This window comes from Mchenga conophoros, linkage group LG20 (assembly GCF_057382185.1).
Source record: "Mchenga conophoros isolate Kocher_MC1m ecotype Shallow Benthic linkage group LG20, M_conophoros_male_GT1.1, whole genome shotgun sequence".
In the NCBI taxonomy this organism is placed as follows: Eukaryota; Metazoa; Chordata; class Actinopteri; order Cichliformes; family Cichlidae; genus Mchenga; species Mchenga conophoros.
The window spans coordinates 5,996,803-6,021,643 of NC_140545.1; the positions used below are offsets into that span (position 1 = coordinate 5,996,803).

The window sequence follows — 24,841 nt, forward strand, 5'->3', positions numbered from 1 at the left end:
CCTATTGAGTGCCCACATTTTTGTGTAAACATAGTTGGCCTCACTGATGACAGACTCTGAAGGAACAAACACAGAGGTCTCTCTGTATTTGCCAGGTCAGCAGTTCTTACCCCTGTGTGTTTGCCAACAGTGTGGAACAAAAACAAAGCGAAAAGCAGCTTTCCACATGTAGAATTTGATGTTCATATGTGATCTGCTACAAACTGCAAGTTTTCTCCTCGGACATGATATAGTAAAGGAACTTGTCACTGATTGTTGCAACTTTCTTTGGTCAAACTAGTAATTTATAAAAAAAACTAAAATGTTCTTTAAATAACAAACAGCAAAATACATTTTGAGACACAAGTGTGCAACAATGCTGAAAACTAAGAACGTTTTCATTGTCCATCTGAATCATTTTGTGTTCTGCCAGGAAACACTTTCCATTCTTGCTACATTTCATCATTTGTTTTTGCAGGGAAACGGACTCAAAAAACCCGACAGGCTTGTGAATTCCAGGATCTATTAAAAACACATTTATAGCAAGGTTATACAGGATTGGGCTATTTTTATTGGTCATACAAAAACAACAAAAACAATGCATCATACTCTAAGGCTTTAATTAGAAATGGATATACTGTTTTTCACACTGAAGTAAGAATACACGCGGTAAAAAAAAGAGGACAAGGAATAAATGCAAACAGGCCACTTTTTCTTTGTGGGAAAAATGTGTCCGTTTAAAAAGGAGAGATGTTTAATGTAGATGATGGACTTCCTTAGCAGGGCTCACTGCATGCATGACCACAGGTAGTCCTGCAGCACTTTTGATCTCCTGGACACTGACCATCGTGATAGCAGTACTCAGCACACATGGGGGTGGTCTCAGGCAGGGGGCAGCCGCCAGGCTTCACTGATCACAGCGAAGTCAAAAAAATATGATTAGTTATAAAATACCTTTAAACACTTGGGATGTACATGGGGGTGTTTTCTACTTTGTTGATCTCTCACCTACGTACGGTGCCATGCACTCATGTCCACACCCGTTGGAGCAGCACTTTTCCTTGTCGGGGCAGTCACTGTCCTTAGAGCAAAATTCAGCACACCGTCCGTAGCCCAGGCGCCTGCGAGGACACACTCCTGGCTTTACTGAAAGAAAAGAGAAATCAGTATAGACAAAGAGATAGAACGGGAGAGTGTGGTACACGGGCCTTTTGACTGACTTTTAGACAGCTGAGACTTGAAAGAAAAGAGCAGAAAAGCATTACGGATCAGCCGTGCCAAAGGAGACATGAGTTATGATTTTGAGTGGTTACCAATTTGGTTGCTAAACAAACAATCACGCGCATTTCAAAAAGAATCCGTAAGCAGTCAGATAATGCGTTGAAGAAATTTGAGTCAAAAGAAACTTGCCTGTTATTTTGCAACAAGCGCTCGCTGAAAGAACAGTGTCAAAGTGCGCTAATGCGCAAAATGCTAAAACCAATGCGCAAATTGTCCACCAGTGTTTGTCCATGTTCACTTCTTGCTCAAAACATGTACTGCTGTGTGCAAAAAATACTGTACACTAGTCCATAGCCACATGCTGAGCAGGCCACTTAGAGGATGCTGGGTCCTTGTGCCTGTAGAGTTACAGATAAAATATGGCATGTACTGTGGTATGAATCTTCTAATGTTGTTTACATGTTAGTAATAAAACTAGACAGCTGAAAAATGTTATGATGAACAATAGTTTTTGTCATGTGACCTAATTTTACCTTCACTTTATTTTAGTGCTTCCAGCAAATGAATCAATTTCTCCTCCAACAGTATCTGACATGTGCAAAGCGGTTTATTTTCTTTTTAACCAGTGAACCGCATTTCCATCTAGCATTATTAGACTCCATAGACAAAAAAACAAAAACAATATGCGGTTGGATTATTTACACACTTCAGAAACAAATTTGATACAATAGATCAGATGAGGAGTTTTAAAGTAATTTCAGAGTTGTTTTTTTTTAAAGAGACTGGCACCTTTTTTAAAGAGACTGAAGTTAAATGAATTCTTGCTCATATATTAGAGAAGGAAGTTATGCTTCTGGTGTCCCCCAGGGGTCAGTGTTGGGCCCTAGATTGTTTAAATCACACATCAATTACATACATAAGGTGTCCACAATATTAATAATGATTCTGTTTAAGACTAATAATTTATGCTCTGGTGATGATTTACAGCATTTACTGGATGAGATGACTTTATGACTCTACAAAATAACTTGTTTAGCGTGTTAGCTTAAGGGTGATGTGGAGGATGGCCTCTCTGTTCAGTTTAGTTGGGTGTGTGCTTGGCGTGTACACCACTGTGCAGACCACACAGTCCATTGCAGAATATTTTACTTCCCACAGAAATTCTACAAGAAGTGTTGGTAAGTCTCAAGCAGCTACTTCTTCTTTTCTCCACAAGGTGGAGAACATGTCTTAGTCTTCCAATCTAACTTGTTTATTAGTTTTTGTTCCAACATTACATGCTGTTATTGACTGAATATTGTCACATAGTATCATATTTATGTAAATTAGTAGGCTGTGCTAAAACTAGGGATGCACTGATAAAATGAAATGATAAACAAAGTAAAGAATAAATAAATGAAGATTTGGCTTGATAAAAACAAATCATTACATTTGATTAAAACTGAAATATTTTTTATTTGGAAATAGGACTGAAAGATGTCAACGATTGATTTTAACTGGTTGTTTCAACAGAGCTTTCCAAATTCAGTGTGTGAAATTCTACATATGGCCACTCTGACAAACTCATTTTTCTGCAGTTTTTGTGTGCTCACAAACTGTGAAATGTTCATGCTATTTACTTCTGATTTTCCGCTTTTAGCACTTAAATTCCTCCCCTGCACAGAATGGGGAGCAATAATGGAAACAGCCGTGTGTTTTGCTTTAGCAGCAGGTATCATTTATACAAATCTATGACATTGTTAAACATCCTCAGCACAAAATTACCCTTAATAATGTTGGATGCTGTTAACTGCTGCCAATTACAGAAGAAAAAATGTTACATTTGCATTGAATGTGTTAATAATGTATTTTATCTGTGGTGTAAAGGTGCACCATAGTCAGTCTCCCACTTAAGCTTTCTTTCTTGTTGCCTCCTATTAATTAGCTTGTTAGCTTGAGGCTGCTGTGGAGGAGGGCGCACAGCTTGACGGGCCAAAATCCATATCACTCACAGCCTAATTTAAGATACTTTACTTCCCAGAGGAATCACACGAGAACGGTATAGTAAGGGTTGATGCCGCTGCTTCCTTTCACCACAAAGTGACGAACATGAGTCATGTTTTCTGTAAGAAAGGAGGTTGTCAGATACATATTTTCGTGTTCCTATCTTGACTTGTTTCTTAGCTTATGCTCAAACGTTATATGCGACTATAAATGGAATATCATCATATTATATCTGTTTATGTAAACCAATGGGCAGTGTCTAAACCAGGCATGCACTGACTATAAAAACTCGATAGCTGTGCTTAAAATACCATTTTTGTTGATAGCAGTGTTGGTGTTTTTATTTTATTTTTATTTTTGCAGCTCTAGTTTGAACATTGATTTGTTTTCTGGAAGTTTGAAACTGTAACTCCATTAAATCATAGTGCATGATGTTACTGTGAGGAAACTGTAATAAAATACAAATCAGGTTGTTCTGATTTGATATCTCACTGCCCTCTGAAGCCTCTGAGCTCACATGGAGAGATTATTGCTTCTTTTCAATCTCCCTACTAGGAACAATCAGATACAGAGATACATTATGTCAGAGTGAATTCAACATGGTTTCTTTTTTGTTTTTAAATGCAAACTTTGTCCAAAACACGATACCCAAATACTCTCACAAACAAACAAATACAAAGAAAGATACCTAAAAGTAATGAATATTATCTTTAATGGGACAGGAAATCACTTGTTTTGAAGTAGATTTAAGTAAAAGCAGCAGGTCTGGAGCCACACTCCCTGTTCTCTGAATTGAGGTGTTTTTTTCAGTCCCGTTGTCACAGACGCATATAATCAAGTGCCTAGCCACGCAGTCTGCCTTTACAAAAACATTTGTCATCATCAGAAAAAGAAAGTCTTAATAATATTACAGAAAGAAAAAAAGTATTGCATTAAAGAGAAGGCCACAGTAAATTTGTAAAGATGTTTAATGTAGATTGACTTGGTACTTTCTAATCAGCGGGGCTCATTGCACGCATGACCGCAGGATGTCCTGCAGCACTTCTGCTCTCCTGGACACTGACCAGCACACATGGAGGTGGTTTCAGGCAGGGGGCAGCAGCCAGCCTTCACAGATACACCAAACCCAAAAATATGATTAGTTACAAAATATCGTTAACCACTTGGTGAATTATTTAAAGGGTCTTGGCTGCTTTGTGCATCTATTACCTTTGTAGGGAGCCATGCACTCATGTCCGCATCCATTGGAGCAACACTTCTCAAAAAAGGGACAATCTCTGTCATTAAAGCAAGATTCAAGGCAACGTCCGTGGCCCAAGTGTCTGTGAGGACACACTCCTGGCTTTACTGAAATGAAAGAGAAATGAGTATAGACCAAGAACTCCAGAGAGTGTGGTGGGTTGTCCCTCTGAAAGATATCCTTTGACCTTATTGAACCCTGAATTGCAGTAAATTAATAAAAATCTCTTCTAAGAGTTTCTGGAAATTGTGAAACATTTGATTGTGTTTTAGGCTGTGGCCACCCTGTTTCTCTGAAGGATGCTTACTGCACTTCCTTCTTCTCGACTAAGGTATGAGTCTCATGGAGATCCAGTTGATTAATCTCTCATTTCAAGTTAGATTCCACCCAACGTGTACACTCCAGTTCCCAAATATCAGGCAAAACTTATACAGTCTCACACAAAATGACAGCAGTAAGTCTCTGGTCTGCAGTACACAAAGAAACACATGGTCATAAAGAAGACTAACAAGCTTTTTTTTTAAAGTTCTCACTCTTTCATGTTTCATACAATCTCAAGGAAATGTGTATGAAATTAAACATTTTCTCTTTTTTGTGCACAATTGTTAGAGACAGCCTTTTCTGACTTCTACCTATTGTAGATGACATGATAACAGATAACCTGTAGATCAGCGGTCCCCAACCCCTGGGCCACAGACTGGTACAGGCCCTTGAGTCGTTTGGTTCCGGGCTGCGAGAGTTGAAGCTCGGTTGTGAAATTTATAGTTTTTTTAGGGTTTCGTTATTTTTTATTGTTTTTATCATTAAATCGGTTTCCCTGGCTCTTTTCCAGTGTGTTATGAATAAATTTTCTTTTTTGGGTACTGGTACTGGTTTTATTTTGTTGTATTTATCCGCGGCACCTTAAAGGCTGGTCCGTGAAAATACTGTCAGACATAAACCGGTCCGTGGGGCAAAAAAGGTTGGGGGCCGCTGCTTTAGATAACTGCCACTTTGTTCGTATCTCACCTATGTCTGGTACCATGCACTCATGTCCGCATCCATTGTAGCAACACTTCAGAATAAAGGGACAGTCTCTGTCATCAAAGCAAGATCTAGCACAATTTGTATGTGCAAACTTTATTTTTAAACTACTTGTCATTTTATTAACTGAGAAGATTTAACCAAATATTTAATCCACACCCTTTTCAGAAGACATTAAACATAGTGACACGTACTGGGAGCAGGAGGGACGCAGACTTCTTCACCATCATAGACACAGCATATGTGGCCTCTAGGACAGTCCTCATACCCCTTACGTGACAGAGCAAGATTAAGATGGTGTGAACATTCTGGGGTTGAAAGAAGCAGAAAAGCAAAAAAGGACATGGATGAGCTGTGAGGAATAAGAGTTATGATGCTTTGCAGTCGCCAAATTGGCTGTTTGACAAAATCAAACATGCACATTTCAGAAAGGATCCGTAAGCAGGCAGATTATAAATTGAGCACATCTGAGCCCCCCCCCCCAAAAAAAAAAACCAAAACAAAAAACTTGCCTGTTAATTTGCAGTAAGTTCTAGCAGAACAAACAAAAAACTGACAAAGTCGATCAGTGTTTGTCCACGTTCATCTTTTGCTCAAAGGAATGTGCTCCTGTGTGGTTGGTTTTTGTTCTTCAGTACCCAACTTACCCCCAATCAAAAAAAAGGAGATTAACACAAGTTTTCACCTTCTCAAATTTCGTGCAGTCCCAAGTATACATATATTAAATTATTAATCTTAGTATATATATTTTCCTATATTTAATTATGTCTGCACAAATTAATGGTCAGTGACAGCCTCTTTGCAACTTGCAACATGATATGTGTTGCAGCAGTTGATATCCTGTGGATAACTGTCACTTTGTTCAATCTCACCTGACAATGGAGCCATGCACTCATGTCCACATCCGTTGGAGCAGCACTTCTCATTATTAGGACAGTCTCTGTCATTAGAGCAAATTTCAGCACAATGTCCAAAGTCTAAGCGCCGACGAGGACACACTCCTGGCTTTGCTGGAAGGAAAGAGAAATTAGTGCAGACAAAGAACTCTAATCAGAAAGTGCAGTAAATGTGGATTTTACTGGAATTTATTTAACTTTTAGACTCTCTCTCATTCTACTGACTGAGAAGACTCAATGAAAAATTTACCACACCCTATTAAGAAGAAATTAAACATTGTGACACGTACTGGAAACAGGAGGGACACAGACTTCTTCACCATCATAGACACAGCATATGTGGTCTCTAGGACAGTCCTCATACCCCTTACGTGACAGAGCAAGATTAAGATGGCGTGGACATTCTGGGGTTGAAAGAAGCAGAAAAGCAAAAAAGGACATGGATGAGCTGTGAGGAATAAGAGTTATGATGCTTTGCAGTCGCCAAATTGGCTGTTTGACAAAATCAAACATGCACATTTCAGAAAGGATCCGTAAGCAGGCAGATTATAAATTGAGCACATCTGAGCCCCCCCCCCCCCCCCCCAAAAAAAAAAAAACTTGACTGTTAATTTGCAGTAAGTTCTAGCAGAACAAACAAAAAACTGACAAAGTCGATCAGTGTTTGTCCACGTTCATCTTTTGCTCAAAGGAATGTGCTCCTGTGTGCAAAAATACTGTCTGTGTACTAGTGCACAACCACAGGCTGAGAAGGCCAGTTAGTGGATGCCGGGTCTTTGTGCTCACAGATTTGCAGTCTCTCTGATAACATGTCAATTAAGACACACTTTCATTTTCAACCATGCTCCAATAGTGGCGTGTATGGTACATAGCTTGTGTTTAATATTAGTAATGAAACCAGACAACTGAAAAATGTTATAATGAGCAGCAGTGTTTGTGTTTGATCTCACTTTCCTTTCACTTTACTTTAGTGCTGTGTTTCATTTTTGTGGTCAAAGATTGCATGCTGTTATATTGTCTGCATGCATTGACCCTGCCAGTCACTATCACAGTATTTTGTTGTGCAGCAGCTATTCCTGAAGTGCAGCAAATTCCTCTCTCCTCTTCCTCTTCTGTTTTTCTTGAATTCTGTTTCACGGAATGATGCTATTGGACCTCTTTCTTCCTGCTAAGGAATGAGTTTCCTGGAGAAGTCTAGTTTAAATTCATATTACCACCCCACATTTACACTCTAATTCCCATATATCAGACAAGACTTGTGCAGTCTGATACTGCATCATTACAAGAGTCTTAATGGTTTTTGTTGTTCAGTACCCAACTTACCCCCAAGCAAAAAAAGGAGATTAACACAAGTTTTCACCTTCTCAAATTTCGTGCAGTCCCAAGTATACATATATTAAATTATTAATCTTAGTATATATATTTTCCTATATTTAATTATGTCTGCACAAATTAATGGTCAGTGACAGCCTTTTTGCAACTTGCAACGTGATATGTGTTGCAGCAGTTGATATCCTGTGGATAACTGTCATGTTGTTTATATCTCACCTATGACAGGAGCCATGCACTCATGTCCACATCCGTTGGAGCAGCACTTCTCATTATTGGGGCAGTCTCTGTCATTAGAGCAAATTTCAGCACAATGTCCAAAGTCTAAGCGCCGACGAGGACACACTCCTGGCTTTGCTGGAAGGAAAGAGAAATTAGTGCAGACAAAGAACTCTAATCAGAAAGTGCAGTAAATGTGGATTTTACTGGAATTTATTTAATTTTTAGACTCTCTCTCATTCTACTGACTGAGAAGACTCAATGAAAAATTTACCACACCCTATTAAGAAGAAATTAAACATTGTGACACGTACTGGAAACAGGAGGGACACAGACTTCTTCACCATCATAGACACAGCATATGTGGTCTCTAGGACAGTCCTCATACCCCTTACGTGACAGAGCAAGATTAAGATGGCGTGGACATTCTGGGTTTGAAAGAAGCAGAAAAGCAAAAAAGGACATGGATGAGCTGTGAGGAATAAGAGTTGTGATGCTTTGCAGTCGCCAAATTGGCTGTTTGACAAAATCAAACATGCACATTTCAGAAAGGATCCGTAAGCAGGCAGATTATAAATTGAGCACATCTGAGCCCCCCCCCCCCCCCCCCCCCCAAAAGAAAATTTGCCTGTTAATTTGCAGTAAGTTCTAGCAGAACAAACAAAAAACTGACAAAGTCGATCAGTGTTTGTCCACGTTCATCTTTTGCTCAAAGGAATGTGCTCCTGTGTGCAAAAATACTGTCTGTGTACTAGTGCACAACCACAGGCTGAGAAGGCCAGTTAGTGGATGCCGGGTCTTTGTGCTCACAGATTTGCAGTCTCTCTAATAACATGTCATTTAAGACACACTTTCATTTTCAACCATGCTCCAATAGTGGCGTGTATGGTACATAGCTTGTGTTTAATATTAGTAATGAAACCAGACAACTGAAAAATGTTATAATGAGCAGTCCATGTCCAAAGTCTAAGCGCCGGCGAGGACACACTCCTGGCTTTGCTGGAAGGAAAGAGAAATTAGTGCAGACAAAGAACTCTAACCAGAGAGGGTGGTAAATGTGGATTTAACTTGAAGAAATTTTATTATCTGTCATTTTATTAACTGAGAAGGTTTAACCAAAGATTTGCCACACACACCAAGAAGAAATTAAACATAGTGACACGTACTGGGAGCAGGAGGGACGCAGACTTCTTCACCATCACAGATACAGCATATGTGGCCTCTAGGACAGCCATTACACCCCTTACGTGACAGAGCAAGATTAAGATGGCTTGGGCATTCTGGTTTTGGAGGAAGCAGTAAAGTAGAAAAGGACATGGATGAGCTGTGGTAAATGAAGTCAGTCTTATAAAGCTGTCTGATTGCCAGTTTGGCTGTTTAACAAAACAAAACAAACATGCGCATTTTAGAAAGAAACCGTGAGCAGTAGATTATAAGCTGAACAAATCTGAGTCAAAAGAAACTTGGTTGTTAAAATGTCACTTTGTTCAATCTCACCTGACAATGGAGCCATGCACTCATGTCCACATCCGTTGGAGCAGCACTTCTCATTATTGGGGCAGTCTCTGTCTTTAGAGCAATATTTAGTACAACGCCTGTTTTGCAAGCGCCGGCGAGGACACACTCCTGGCTTTGCTGGAGGGAAAGAGAAATTAGTGCAGACAAAGAACTCTAATCAGAAAGTGCAGTAAATGTGGATTTTACTGGAATTTATTTGATTTTTAGACTCTCTCTCATTCTACTGACTGAGAAGACTCAATGAAAAATTTACCACACCCTCTTAAGAAGAAATTAAACATTGTGACACATACTGGAAACAGGAGGGACACAGACTTCTTCACCATCGTAGACACAGCATATGTGGTCTCTAGGACAGTCCTCATACCCCTTACGTGACAGAGCAAGATTAAGATGGCGTGGACATTCTGGGTTTGAAAGAAGCAGAAAAGCAAAAAAGGACATGGATGAGCTGTGAGGAATAAGAGTTGTGATGCTTTGCAGTCGCCAAATTGGCTGTTTGACAAAATCAAACATGCACATTTCAGAAAGGATCCGTAAGCAGGCAGTGTTTGTGTTTGATCTCACTTTCCTTTCACTTTACTTTAGTGCTGTGTTTCATTTTTGTGGTCAAAGATTGCATGCTGTTATATTGTCTGCATGCATTGACCCTGCCAGTCACTATCACAGTATTTTGTTGTGCAGCAGCTATTCCTGAAGTGCAGCAAATTCCTCTCTCCTCTTCCTCTTCTGTTTTTCTTGAATTCTGTTTCACGGAACGAGGGTGGTAAATGTGGATTTAACTTGAAGAAACTTTTTTATCTCTCATTTTATAAACTGAGAATGTTTGACCAAAAATTTACTCCACACCCTCTCTCAAGAAGTCTGTCTCTAGGACAGTGCTCACACCCCTTACATGACTGATCAAGCTTAAGATGGCGTGGGCATTCTGGTTTTAGAAGAAGCAGTGAAGCAGAAAAGGATATGAATGAGGTGTGGTAATTGGGCCAAAAGTTATGATGCTGTGTGGCCCCCAAACAGACCATATAAGTAACTAACAAACATGCACATTTCAGAAAGAATTGTTAAGAAGACAGTTATGAGCTGAACACGTCTAAGTAAAAAAGAAAAACCCAAACTCACCTGTGAAAATGCCACCAGTTTTCACTGTGGAAAAAACAGTGCCAAAGTGCACCAATGCACAAAGTGCTACAATCAATACACAAACTGTAGAACAGCCTTTGTCCATGTTCACCTCTTGCTCAAAAGAATGTGCACAACCACTGACTGAGTGGCCAGTTGAATGATGCTGGATCGTTGTGCTTGTAGTCTTATATTCTCTCTGATAAGGTGTCATATCAGAAACATTTTGTTTTTTACGTTCCTTGTTGCTGAAATGATAATATGAATCTTGTGTTTGCATCTTAGTAAAACATCTACACAGTATTTAATATCTTCTTCATATAGCAAGACAACAACGACATGCTCATGAAGAACATTAAGAAGATTTTTCCCACAATTGACTTTCTTATATTGCTATATCTTGTTGGTACCTACGATTTATAAAAGTATCAAATGAATCACATATTTCTCCTTGTTCTCTCATATATAATTGGTACTATCTTGTTCAGTCCCCTGCTTCCTTGTGTACACTGTGTCCTTGTTTATTTTTTGATTGTTCCTGTTCTTCAGATGAAGCTATGAAGTTATCTAAATCACATTTAACAACGAGTATTTATTGTACGCATATCCATTATTTCTGATACCAGAATTTTGTTCAGTCTCACCTAATGTATATGACATTATTGTTTTGTAGGATAACAAATTAATATTTTGACTCTAAACAAATCCATATACCTGCACTTGAATTTTTTTTTTTCATTTCTTGTCTGTTTAGCCTTTCTACCAAGTTCCAGACAGGCTTTTTGCAAATTTGTCACTTTTTTCTTCTTTTATCTGTTGTAGATGATACCAACGAAACATCACTATGTCATATCTGTGACAGTAGGAACAGTGAGAAATTCGTGAGATTGTCTGCACAATTACAATTTGTTTCTGCATGAGCTGACACACAGCTTAGTGTGTGTTAGATTTCAGATCTTCAGATAAGTCTCACTGAGCTCCTTCTGCCTGAGTATGAGATTGGGTCCCCTGACTCTGATAAAATGGTGCCAGCACACAAAATTTACTGCTGTCTCGTGATGTAACACCCAACATGTTTTTATTGCATTTGTAGATCAATTGTAAAAAGTATTCCAAACTAATTAGAAGTAAGGAAATAGCTCTAATGAAAAGCCATCATGAGACAAAATGAATACATTAAGTAAGTCAGTAAAATTGTATTTATATAGCACCTTTCAAGATAAATATCACAAATGATTCAGAAAAAATTTCGAAAACATAAAAACAAAAAGTAGTCTCTTTAAATTTTTGGCCTTGTATGCTGTGGCATCAGCAGGCCCTGAACACGTCCTGGATGGCCGGCCTCTGCCTCAGTTGGCTGTGGGCGTTCCGTCCAGGGCCTCCTTATTCCCTTTGCTGGGAAACCCAGCATTTCTCCAACTGCTCCATATGATAATTATGTGAATAACAAAATATTCACATAATTGGCGATCGTGGCTCAAAGAGTTGGCAGTTCGTCTTGTAACCGGAAGGTTGCTGGTTTGAGCCCCGGCTCAGACAGTCTCGGTCGTTGTGTCCTTGGGCAAGACACTTCACCTGCCGCCTACTGGTGATGGCCAGAGGGGCCGATGGCGCGATATGGCAGCCCCGCTTTTGTCAGCCTGCCCCAGGGCAGCTGTGGCTACAACTGTAGCTTGCCTTCACCAGTGTGTGAATGTGAGAGTGAATGAATAGTGGCATTGTAAAGCGCTTTGGGTGCCTTGAAAAGCGCTATATAAATCCAATCCATTATTATAGGTTGCTACGTGTTTCAAAATGGATCAGACCAAGTGGTATGGGCAACTCATGGCTGGGCCTAGAACCAGCTCAAAGCATCAAAGCTGCTTAAAAGCCATAAACACCTTTCTGACAGCCATATGGGAATTTTTTTTAAAAAGTCTTCACTTATCCCATGTGAACTAACACCTGTTTGAAACAATCCAGATATTTGACAGGAAAAAAAACATACATAATTTTCAGTCATGGCACAAGAAAAAAATGATCTAGAGTGCATTCAGATCAGGGATCAGTTTGTCTCGTTTACAGTGGACAGGACCATTCATGTGGCTTTGCTTGCTGTGCTGTGTCCTGCTCTTTCTTTATTCTTTCCACATCTGCTCAGTTGTTCCTTCAGCCCCTTGGCTCTTCACTATTTTCCTGTGCTCCCTCTTTCTTTCTTTTTTAACAAAATTAATCTGTAGTCCTTACCGTCTCATGACGAGAGTTGGCAAAAGTACAGACATCCTGTACTGAAGTAGAATTACAGATACTATTGTTAAAAAATACTCCAGTAAAAGTTGAAGTACTGATTCAGCTTCTTCACTCAAGTAAAAGTGAAAAAGTACCAGCTGTGAAATGCACTCAAAACAAGAAAGTAAAAGTAGCTCTTTGAAGAACCTTTCTACCACCCATTTTTATGGCATGCCAACAGAACCTTGCTCTACATTAATGTAATGATGAAATAATATTATTTTATGGGAATACAAACTTTATGTTAGTCTGTATTTTAATTCTAAAGAATGCACTCAGCTTGAATCAGTAAAGTAAGACATTAGCAAAGAAGAAAAAAATAGCTCTATTTTCTTTTGGCTACCACGTAGAGGGTGCCTTTACCTGTAAACAGGAAAATGAGTAGGGAAGAGGTTAAACTGGGATTCAGTAGGTGGAGGAATCAGTTGTAGTGGCTCAGTTCACAATAACTTCTATTGAGAGCTCCAGTTAATTTTCTTAGTGTACGGGCTATAATCAGCTGGCCTACTGAGGTTCACTCCTCTTTGTGGATTTACACACCTTAATTTAACAGATGTTTCATGAGTTGTCCTGGCTGATTTCAATCCTCTAGACTGCTGTCTTTATATTAGACACTATAAAGTTGGTATGAAGGTGCAATTTGGTGAATAAATCTCAGCATCATCAACTTAACTTCAGATTCACCTCTAGGCAAGGCAAGGCAAGGCAAGTTTATTTATATAGCACAATTCAACAACAAGGTAATTCAAAGTGCTTTACAGAGACATTAAAAAACAAAAACAACAAAAGCATGATTTAAAATTGATTTAAAAAAAACAGTAGATAAAATCAGAACAATAGATAAAATCAGTAGTTAAAATATAAGTTTTGAAATTTAAGCTTAAAAGTGTGGATTTGGTGCTTTATTCAAACGCAGCTGAGAATAGGTGAGTCTTCAACCTGGATTTAAACAAAAAGAGTGTTTCAGCTGATCTGAGGCTTTCTGGGAGTTTGTTCCAGATATATGGAGCATAAAAGCTGAATGCAGCTTCTCCGTGTCTGGTTCTGACTCTGGGAACTGATAAAAAAACGGATCCAGATGACCTGAGGGATCTGGAAGGTTCATACTGGGTCAGGAGGTCACTGTTGTATTTTGGTCCTAAACCATTCAGAGCTTTATAGACCAGCATCAGAACTTTAAAGTCTATCCTCTGACGGACAGGTAGGTCCTGTTGAGACATCAGATCTTTTATCCTTGAAATATTCTTGAAGGGGTAGTAAGCTGATTTTGTTATTGTCTTAATGTGTTTTTCTAAGTTTAGGTCTGCATCCATCACTACACCCAAATTTCTCGCCTGGTTTGTGGTTTTTAGGTGTATAGATTGAAGTTCTCTGGTGATCTGTAATCGTTTTTCTTTGGCACCAAAGACTATTACTTCAGTTCTGTTTTTGTTTAGCTGGAGAAAATTGTGGCACAACCAGTCATTAATTTCCTCAATGCATTTACCAAGAGCCTGTACAGGGCCTTGGTCTCCTGGTGACATTGTGATATATATTTTTGTGTCATCTGCATAGCTATGATAGTTTATTTTGTTGTTCTTTATAATCTGTGCCAGTGGGAGCATGTAAATGTTAAACAGAGGGGGTCCCAAGATGGAACCTTGGGGAACTCCACATGTGATGCTTGTCTGCTCAGATGTGAAGTTACCTATTGATACAAAGTATTTCCTGTTTTCTAAGTATGTTTTGAACCAGTTTAGTACAGTTCCTGAAAGACCTGTCCAGTTCTCCAGTCGTTTGAGTAATATGTTGTGGTCAACTGTATCAAATGCTGCACTGAGATCCAGTAAAACTAAGACTGACATTTTTCCACTGTCTGTATTCAGACATATGTCATTAAACACTTTGGTCAGAGCGGTTTCAGTGCTGTGGTTCTGTCTAAAACCTGACTCGAAGGCATCATAGCAGTTATTCTGTTTTAAGAAGTAACTGAGCTGCTGAGAAACTGCTTTTTCAATGATCTTACTTAAAAATGGGAGATTTGAGATCAGCCTGTAGTTGTTCATTTGTGTCTTGTCAAGATTGTCCTTTTTCAGTATAGGTTTAATTACAGCAGTTTTTAGTGGTTCTGGAAACACACCTGATATTAAAGAAAAGTTGACGATCTGTAACAGGTCTGACTCCAAAGTCTTTGAGACCTTTTTGAAAAAACGTGTTGGCAGGACATCTAAACAGCAGGAGGAGGAGTTCAGTTGACCTAAGATGTCCTCCAGGTCTTTGCTGTTAATAGGGTGAAACTGTTTCATGGTGTTTAAACAGTTTTTCGGTGGACACGGTACATATCCTGAATATGCTGTTGATGTACCAATTGCTTGTCTAATCTTTTGGATTTTGTCTGTGAAGAATTTGGCGAAGTCATTGCAGGCCATGTCAAATGAAGTTCAGCTGTCACTGACACAGGAGGGTTTGTTAGCCTGTCAACTGTAGAAAATAAGACCCGAGCATTATGACTGTTTTTGGTGATGATGTCAGAGAAGTAGGACCTCCTTGCACTCCTCAGTTGTAAATTATAATTGCGAAGTTTCTCTTTATAGATTGACATCTATAAAGAGAAACTTCACAATTATAACTGGAATGAACCTGGAGGAGGATAAGCAGAAGCGAATGGATGGATGGATGAACCTGGAGGTTTGTTTTTCTCCATCTGTGCTCAGCTTTCCTACAATCTCTTTTTTCATTTTTCACCAGTGTGGAGTTTCTCCAGGGAGACTTTTTCCTTCCAGAGATAACCTTCACCTTAATGGGAGCAATAGTGTCCATTACATTTAACATTTTAGCATTGAAGCTATTGACGAGCTCATTGACTGAACCTCTGGACAGGCCAGGTGTTAAGGGGAAGACATGGTTAAATATCTCACTACTGTATTCAGTTATACACCGTTTTGTGATCACTGTTGTTGATATATTTGTGTGGGCTGAAATTTTACTTTCAAAGAAAACACAGTAATGATCAGACAGGCCCACATCAGACACAGTAACCTTCGAAATGCTCAGGCCCTTGGAGATCAGTAGGTCAAGAGTGTGTCCTCTATTATGTGTGGCCTCTGTTACATGCTGAGTCAGCCCAAAGTTGCCCAGAATGTTACTCAGGTCTTTAGTCCCTTTGTCCTGAGGGTTGTCCACATGGATGTTAAAATCCCCAACAATAATTACACAGTCAACACAGATCACAGACAGCAGTTCACTGAGATCATTAAAAAAGGCTGTGCCGTATTTGCGAGGCTGGGCAATGTAACTTCGATTGCTCTGTTGAAGGCGGGGCTCGATGGCGAACCTTTGGTTGCTCTGGTGGGGGGTTCATGGGGGACAAAAAGGGATTGAGCTGGGGGGTAGATCTGAGCCCAGCATTGACCCGCTCCATCATCTCCTCAGTGAATTTCAGGTGTGGCGAGGAGGTCGAAAGGGAGCGGGAGGAGGCTGATGGCCTGTCAGGGGTTTGGGGGACTAGGGAAGGTCATGGTCCCTGGTCCTGGTTGTTGGTGTTGTTGAGAGAGTTGGAGGCAAATAGGGACCCCTCTGATGTCTCTCCTTTCTGAAGCTCATCCCAGGTGGGGGCAGATGAGGCTCCTCCTCAAGGTTTCTGCTGGGCTTTATCTGTTCTTGGAGTACTGTTTGTTCCTCTTTATGAGATAACTCCTTGTTTATCTCAGCCTTGGCACCAAGCACAGATGGATGACGTATGGAATAAAACAAGTTGGAGGTGAACAGTTTCACCCCTGACTTGTTAAAATTAAATCCATTTGCTTTAAACAGATGCCTGCATTCCCAAAAAATATTAAAATTGTTGATAAAATGCACTGAGTGGTCAGTACATGCTGATATAAGCCATTTATTCAGTGCAAACAACCTGCCGAATCGCTCGTCTCCTCCTCTGACGAGCGGTACAGGTCTGATAGGTTTGTAGCTTAAACCTATTCGCTGGAACGTTCAAGACAATTTACTACACAGCAAAAGCAAGACACGAGTAGGCAAAGTTCTTTTGAATTAATTGATTATGATAAAGATATATTTTGTGGTAACTACCTCTGCCTGGCATTCTTTTCATTTCAACCCGGATCCAACTGTTACTGTCCCCCACCCTCTTCGCCTGGCTTTCCTGTGGGGACGTAACAAAGCAGATATAACCTCTCTCCTGACCTTAAGTTGTGTTTGCATGCCAGAGTGATCTGGGAGGCACACAGAGTCTCCACAGACTACTAAGGATCAAACCTCTACCAACATGACATTGATTATAAAACTCTAAGCATAAATGACAATCAACAATATAAACCTGACAAGGTCCACTGATGAATACAGCTGCATTCAGAGAGTTTACTGTATTTAATAATCCAGTAAAGTCCGGTTTCAGAACCTCCGTCTGTTGTTTGGACACATCGTTTGACCCTGTATGCAGAACAATGTTTGTCACAGTTGGATATTCATCTGCAATTTGAAGAATTCTCTCCTTCAGGTTGTTGACCATATCCTTAGGAAAGCAGAGGACTTTAGTGTTCTTACCGCACATCACCCACAATCAGAGTTTCAGGCCTAGCCTTTAGCTTTCCCTGTGGCCTTTTACTTTTCAACAGATTTTCAGACCTTACTTCGCTACTTTTAGATGGATGGTTGTCCGATATAGATCCAGGGTCCTTTGATAGTGGAGCAAATCTGTTCTGCAGTTTCACATTCAGTTGTTTTGGAGGTTTGTTGTTAACCTTCCTATTCACGGTTGTCCAGTCCTGTTTCCTCCCGTATACAGGGGTAGAAGAGCTTCTGTCTCGTAGGAAGTGAAGGCCAGTCGGTTTCAGAGATTTCAGCTCACTGTGCCCTGCCTGTGATACGTCCTCCCCCTTCCAGGAGACATGATTTATGTCTTGGTTTTGCACCAAGACAGTCCAAGGGGGGATTATTGCTTGAGGATTTTTTATAATGCACAGAGTCTACTTTCTTGGTCATGTTATCTGTGCTCCTTAGCTGTGTACTAGCTTGCTCATCGCCATTGTTTTGAATCAAAAGCAAGGTTGTTTCATCTCCACACAGTCCATTTACCTCCACGTTTACTTCTAAGCGATGAATTTTTGTCTCCAGTACTGCAATCTTCTGCAGGAGGCTGTGGTAGTCATCTGTGTAGAGGGAAGGCATCTTGTTGCTAGTTAGCCTAGCGGTTAGCACCTTTCCAGGCTATTGAGGCTGTTCGGTGACCAGACGCTGTAATCAGGCTTTAGCTGTGTGTAGGCCACAGACACACGGAGCGCTGAAGATACGGTAACTATAAAAATGTTGCTGTTTCTGTTAAGAACGCTCTAGTCCTAATGATCTATAAGTGTCCAGAAGCTATCGCAGGTAAGCTCATATGGAAAAAAGGGAAAAAATAAGCATAAAAATCGATAAAAAACAATAAAAGAAGCAAAGCATTTAAAGAGCAACGAGAGGAAACGTCCACACTCACAAAAGGGGGGTCACACATATCAACTATATCTAGTTGATATAACCGAACTATGGCTTTAAACCTGTGACATTACAGCAAACTAACTTGTTTATCTTGCGCTAAATAGCGGAATATCAGTCTTTAACTAATATACTTAGTCTACCTCAATTTGTTTTGCATTTTTCACAATATGGCTAAGGAGCTTGGAAAGAAAAGCGTCTGGACTTCTTTAAGTTGCATGTTACACCTCTCATCAGGTGAGTGGGTGTTAAGGCGTCTGGGAGGTGATCTTAAAACTGTATTGGCGTCTGACAGTTGGTGTCGTAAACCACCGCCTCTGTTCAAAGATGGTCGCTCACAGTGGACATAAATGGCTTCTTTCACTCCTCTTTCAAACCATCTTTCTTCTCTGTCCCAAATGTGAACACTGGTGTCCTCGAAGGAGTGGCCTTTGTCCTTTAGATGTAGATGGACAGCTGAGTCTTGAGGTGGCTCTTCTATGTTGTGACATGCGTTTATGAAGTGGCTGTTTGGTCTCTCCAATGTAGAGGTCTAGGCATTTCTCACTACACTGTACAGCACATTGTTAAGATTGTGTTTAGGAGTTTTGTGTTTGGGATGAACCAGTTTTTGTCTGAGTGTGTTGCTGGGTCTGAAGTAAACTGTGATGTCGTGCTTGGAGAAGACTCTCCTGAGTTTTTCTGATAAAACGGTTACATAGGGGATGACAATGTTGTTGCGTTTGTCTTTCTTATCCTCCCTAGTTGGTCTCTGATCTTCTTTTCTGTGCATCTTTGCTTACTTGATGAAAGCCCAATTAGGATAATCACATGTTTTAAGAGCTTCCTTTACATGTGTGTATTTCTTCTTTTTCCCTTCAGGCTTAGAGGGAACTTTTTCTTACATTTCAAAGCAGGAAATCACTTGTTTTCCAAGCGATTCTAGTGATTGTAGATAAATGGGGAAGCCCTCTACCATTTTTTGCACTAATTTTAGTTACACTTTTTAAGGTAAATACAATTACTTGAGTGTCATAAAGTGTTGCATTTGATTTGTTGACTCATTACATTAGTGACGTGTCAATTTTAAGCACTTTCAAGCAGGTACACTATGTTGATGAAAGTATGGGGCCACACTTTCTTTCTGAATTCAGGGGTTTTCAGTCCAGTTATCGCAGGTGCATAAAATTAAGCACCTAGTCATGCAGTCTGCTTTTACAAAGATTTGTGAAAGAATGAATGCTTTTAAAATCCAGTTTGAGACACAAGTGAGAAACAGAATGATTTGATAATCCATCTGGATAATTTTGTGTTCTGACAATAAGCACTTTCCGTTCTTGCTACAGTTCAACAGGTGAGGGGCAATTTTTATTGGTATATATATAAAGAAGAAACACACGAGGCATCATGCTATAACTATGTAATTAGAAATGGAACAGATATACTATTCATAGTGAAACACAGTTTCTTCAATATTTTCACACTGAAGTAAGCTCACATGTTGTAAATAAGAGAACAAGAATAAAATGCCAACACACTGTTTTTTATTTGTAAGACAAATATGTCAGTTTGAAAAAAATCAGAGAGACATGATTATCATCAGAAACAGGAAGTGCTTATCGCACTTTGGATTCATTTGCAGAGATGGTCACAGTAAGTTTAATGATGTTTTTTTATAGATTGGCAGCAGAGCTCACTGCAGGTGTAATCACAGGTTGTCCTGCAGCACGTCTGATGTCCTGGACCCTGACCATCACGATAGTAGTACTCGGTACACATGTGGAGGCCTCAGACAAGGTACAGATCCCAGTCTTTACAGACACACCAAAGTCAAGAATAGGCTTAGTTACACAATTCCTTAAACCACTTGAAAAGTGTTTAGGGAGTGTTTGGTACTTTGTTCATATCTCACCCGTGTAAGGCGCCATGCACTGATGACCACATCCACTGAAGCAGCACTTCTCATTATCGGGGCAGTCACTATCATTAGAGCAAAATTCGCCACACATTATGTTATCAAAGCGTCTGTGAGGACACACTCCTGGTTTCACTGAAAAGAATAAGAAAACATTAAAGAAAAACTCTCCCTCTAGATGTGATCTCATTAGATAACCCATGTGTGACATGAATGCATGGCACCATACATAGGTGCCATGCATTCGTGAAATTTCGTGAAATGCATGGGTCCCTTTTTTCACGAGGGTCGCACATGGGTTAAGTGTGCAAGAATACTTTGCTCATCTCTCACCTATGTATGGTGCCATGCAATTACGTCCACATTTGGTAGAGCAGCACTTCTCATTACCGGGACAGTCACTGTCATTGGAGCAAAGTTCACCACACAGTCCAACAGTCAGGTGCGTGCGAGGACATTCTCCTGGCTTTGCTGATAGGAAAAATAAATTAGTACAAACAAAGAACTCCAACTAGAGAGTGCAGTAAATGTAGCCTAAATGTTATTTTTAAAATACTTCTTATATTTTAAAAAGATTTAATTAAATACACAGCCTCTTAAGAAGAAATCAAACATTGTGAGACGTACTGAGAACAGGAGGGACGCAGACTTCATCACCATTATAGACGCAGCATGTGTGGTCTCTAGGACAGTCATTACACCCCTTACGTGACAGAGCAAGATTAAGATGCGGTGGACATTCTGGTTTGGGAGGAGGCACTAAAGCAGAAAAGGACATAGATCAGCTGTGGTAAAGTGGTAAATGAGATAAGAGTTCTGATGCTGTGTGATTGCCAGTTTGGCTGTTTAATAAAACAAACCAAACATGCACATTTTAGTAATAAACAGTAAGCAGCAGATTATAAACTGAACATGTCTGAGGCAAAATAAACTTGCTTGTTAAAATATCTTCAAGTTAATTGCAAATATGTCTTTAAACGCTTAATTAGCTCCAGCCGTCTTTTCACTCATCCTCTTTCCCTGTCGTCTCAATGACATTTCTGTCTATTGACTCAAGATTTAATTTTCTTTTTCACCCTATCTGACTTCAAATTCGTGTCTTTCTGTTTTGCTCTGATTGTCACAGTGCTGGACCTCCATCTCATACTTTTTGTCCTATGTGCGTACACACACACACACACACACACACGCACACACACACACACACATATATGTATGTATATACAACGTACATATTTAAAACTGACCTCTTGACCTCTCAAGTTTCATGAAGTTGCAAGTAAATGTTTTTTTTATAGTTCAATTAAATAAGTCAGGTAGAGACATCCTTTGCAATCATTCTTTGTCTCTTCTTTCTATTGTAGATGATATAATAAACGAAATATCTTGCAGATAATTTTCACTTTGGAGTGATCTTTGCTACTTTGTTTATCTCTCACCTCCAACAGGAGCCATGCACTCATTTCCACATCCATTGGGGCAGCACTTCTCGTTATCGGGACAGTGACTGTCATTAGAGCAAGATTCAACACACAGTCCAACAGTCAGGTGCCTGCGAGGACACACTCCTGGCTTTGCTGATAGGAAAAATAAATTAGTACAAACAAAGAACTCCAACTAGAGAGTGCAGTAAATGTAGCCTAAATGTTATTTTTAAACTACTTCTTATATTTTAAAATTTTAAAAAGATTTAATTAAATACACAGCCTCTTAAGAAGAAATCAAACATTGTGAGACGTACTGAGAACAGGAGGGACGCAGACTTCATAACCATTATAGACGCAGCATGTGTGGTCTCTAGGACAGTCATTACACCCCTTACGTGACAGAGCAAGATTAAGATGCGGTGGACATTCTGGTTTGGGAGGAGGCACTAAAGCAGAAAAGGACATAGATCAGCTGTGGTAAAGTGGTAAATGAGATAAGAGTTCTGATGCTGTGTGATTGCCAGTTTGGCTGTTTAATGAAACAAACCAAACATGCTCACCTCCGACAGGAGCCATGCACTCATTTCCACATCCATTGGGGCAGCACTTCTCGTTATTGGGACAGTCATAGTCATGAGAGCAAGATTCAATGAATTCTTCACAAAGTCCAAAGTTCCAGCGTTTGCGAGGACACACTCCTGGCTTTGCTGAAAGAAATGAGAAATCAAAAGTGACCAAGAACTCTAACCAGAGTGTGCGTTAGGTTGTCCCTCTGAAAAATCTTATTGAACCCTGCAGCAAATCAATCAAAATGTCTTGAGGTCGCCGGACACTGGTACCACGACCACCACCAGTAGGCAACAGGTGAAGTGTCTTGCCCAAGTACACAACGACCAAGACTGTCCGAGCTGGGGCTTGAACCGGCAACCATCAGATCACAGGACAAACTGCCAACTCTTGAGCCACAGTAGCCCGAGGCAGTGAGGCAAAAAAGGATATGGATCAGCTGTGGTAAATCAGGTGACAGCTGAGGTGACAAACATGCACATTTCAGAAAGAAACAATACTCAAAAGAAACTCACTTATTAAAACGTCAGGTTCAGGTTCCACCCTAGAAAAAGCCGTGCCAAAGTGCACCAATGCACAAAGTGCTGCAATCAATATACAAACTGTAGACGAGCTTTTGTCCATGTTCACCTCTTTTTTTTTTTTAAAAAAAGACTGTCCGCAACCACTGACTGAGCAGCCAGTTAAAGGATGATGGATCACTGTGCTTGTGGTCTTATATTCTGTCTGATAAGGTTTCATATCACACACATTTGGTTTTTTATGTTCCTTGTTGCTCAAATGATGATACAAATTTTGTGTTTACATCTTAGTCAAACCACTAGGCAGTTTTCATTATCTTTATTATCCAGCATGACAACAACCACATAGTCATAGAGAAATTAACACCACTTTATCCCAATGTTAACTTTATTTTTATACTGTTGAACCTTGTTGGTAACCAAGATTTTTAAAAGTTCTTAGAAAGAGAACTGGACAACACAATCACAATATCTTTTGTTTCTTTATGTGCTTTGTATCCTTGTTTATTTTATTTTTATTTTTTCTGTTCCTGTGGTTCAGATAGGACCAGAATGTGCCTTTAGATAAGGAGGAGTCAACTCACTATGACATTCATATAACAAAATTATCCTTAGCTGTAAAGTGTTCTTTATCATCTTTTTATTGTTGTTTTTTCTCCTTGTTCTTCCTCAGGGTTGTATAGATATCCCTCGTTTTTGTTCACCTCTTACTAGAATTCCATTCAGTCTCTAATAGTCTAAGTGATTTTGCTGTTTTTTTAGGATAACAAATTAATGCACTATATTTGATCACATTACCATCAATGCGTTTTAAGATTTTTTTTTCTTTCATTTCTTGCACAAACTTTTCTTCTTCTATCTGTTGTTGATGATTCGTCTGTTTCTATGAGACATCAGAAACATCACTGCGTGAGGTCCATTCACCATGAGAGACGTGATAGGGACAACTTAGTGAGATAATATGAGTCTGCACAACTGTATTTTCCTTCTGCATGAGCATGAGGTGATACACAGTTTAGTCTGTATTAGATTTCAGATCACTCTGCTGGGAGACTGGACGGCCAGACTATCTGATTCGGTCCCCTGATTGTGATAAGGTGGTGCCAGCACACATAATCTGCGGGACTCTGTCAGGATGTACAGTACCAGCCCAAAACACAATATGTTTGTACTACATGTAAGGTTTGAGTGTTTAAGCAGTTCTTTTATGGCATAAGAAATAGTCCAAAGTGATCAAAAGTGGGGAAACATTCCTAACAAAAACAAGTAAATGTACTTATGATGAGACAAATGAACACTTATAAATAATACTTTAAGTAATGTGGTGTTCACTAGTATAAAAGGCAGAGGTCAGGTCCATCGTCAGAAAAGCAGAACACTCTCTCTCATAACTTCACTGAGAAGAGCTGTTTCACTGAAATGAGCTCATTTTCACAAACGCTGTATTTGTGTAAAACAGCTGTACGCTGCACAGCTGTAACCTTTTCTAAACTCTTAAAAGTAAATGGTATTGTTTAAGGTTAGCTAAATGGTTTTTTGTTTGTTTGTTGTTTGTTTGTTTTTTGTTCTTTTTAAGTGAGTGGATATATAAGATTCTTAAAACAAGCAGATTCTAGTGGATCCTTGATTATATTGAGCACACAGAGTCAGATAGACTGAAACACATTTTTGAGCAAAGGTGCAGGTCAAATTTTGTGAGAACAGAAGGATGCTTTCATCCAGTCAGCTAACACTGACAAATCAGGTAACCAAACAGGTAAAAAGCTGGAGTACAACAACGATAAACAAACAACAAGAAGGCTTTTACAGCCTAATTTGAAAGAATTGATACAGCTGGTTAAGAAGGAGTACATAATGTAAGGTTGCTGAATAAATACCTCAGGATTACCTCTGCTCTTTGAAGCCAGGTTTTAAAAAAAATAGGCGTCCCTCACATGTATTACTGAAATGTTGAAAAAAACTGTCATGGTTCTGGGTCAGTTCTGACCCAGCATTTTGAGTTCTCATGTTTTGGTTTGATTTTGTATTTTTGGTTATTGTCTTGATCTATTGTCAGGTGATGATGATGATATTTAGTATGTTCCAGCTTATTCTGGGTTAGGTTTAATTCTGCCCGTGTAAAGTCCATGTTTCTTAGTCTGCGTCTTTGTTTATTGGTTCCTGTTTTA

The 24,841-nt window shown here is 39.6% G+C and overlaps 2 protein-coding genes across 2 annotated transcripts; both read right to left on the reverse strand.

Moving 5' to 3' along the window:
• Positions 1 to 582: 582 nt before the first annotated feature.
• wfdc2 (WAP four-disulfide core domain 2) lies at positions 583 to 1,553 on the reverse strand. The gene is made up of 3 exons (XM_085261226.1): positions 1,390 to 1,553; positions 988 to 1,125; positions 583 to 889 (listed from the first exon to the last, which is right to left on the reverse strand). Exons 1-3 carry the CDS (start codon positions 1,490 to 1,492, stop codon positions 756 to 758), a joined length of 375 nt encoding a protein of 124 aa, XP_085117352.1. The 5' UTR covers positions 1,493 to 1,553; the 3' UTR covers positions 583 to 755.
• A 2,327-nt stretch (positions 1,554 to 3,880) lies between these two features.
• On the reverse strand, positions 3,881 to 22,854 carry LOC146550210 (uncharacterized). Its single transcript, XM_085259743.1, has 19 exons — positions 22,668 to 22,854; positions 22,146 to 22,292; positions 21,900 to 22,031; positions 21,598 to 21,735; positions 20,786 to 20,917; positions 20,492 to 20,629; positions 20,156 to 20,293; positions 20,038 to 20,054; positions 10,531 to 10,729; positions 9,702 to 9,815; positions 9,388 to 9,525; positions 9,057 to 9,170; positions 8,205 to 8,318; positions 7,891 to 8,028; positions 6,633 to 6,746; positions 6,319 to 6,456; positions 5,641 to 5,754; positions 4,393 to 4,530; positions 3,881 to 4,290 (listed from the first exon to the last, which is right to left on the reverse strand). The coding sequence occupies exons 1-19, from the start codon at positions 22,774 to 22,776 to the stop codon at positions 4,268 to 4,270; spliced, it is 2,295 nt and encodes a 764-aa protein (XP_085115869.1). The 5' UTR covers positions 22,777 to 22,854; the 3' UTR covers positions 3,881 to 4,267.
• Between the last annotated feature and the right edge of the window lie 1,987 nt (positions 22,855 to 24,841).

Bases quoted from the DNA above. Each gene is read 5' to 3' on its own strand.
- LOC146550210 (XM_085259743.1), bottom strand. From the start codon at position 22,776: ATGGACAAAAGCTCGTCTACAGTTTGTATATTGATTGCAGCACTTTGT. The intron at 9,816-10,530 runs GTGAGTTTGGGT...TTTCAAACCCAG, and splicing joins AACTGGTGGCATTTTCACAG to AATGTCCACGCCATCTTAAT. The intron at 4,291-4,392 runs GTAATAGATGCA...GTATCTGTGAAG, and splicing joins GTGCATGGCTCCCTACAAAG to GCTGGCTGCTGCCCCCTGCC.
- wfdc2 (XM_085261226.1), bottom strand. From the start codon at position 1,492: ATGGACAAACACTGGTGGACAATTTGCGCATTGGTTTTAGCATTTTGC. The intron at 1,126-1,389 runs GCAAGTTTCTTT...CTTTTCTTTCAG, and splicing joins CGCTTGTTGCAAAATAACAG to TAAAGCCAGGAGTGTGTCCT. The intron at 890-987 runs GTGAGAGATCAA...CGCTGTGATCAG, and splicing joins GTGCATGGCACCGTACGTAG to TGAAGCCTGGCGGCTGCCCC.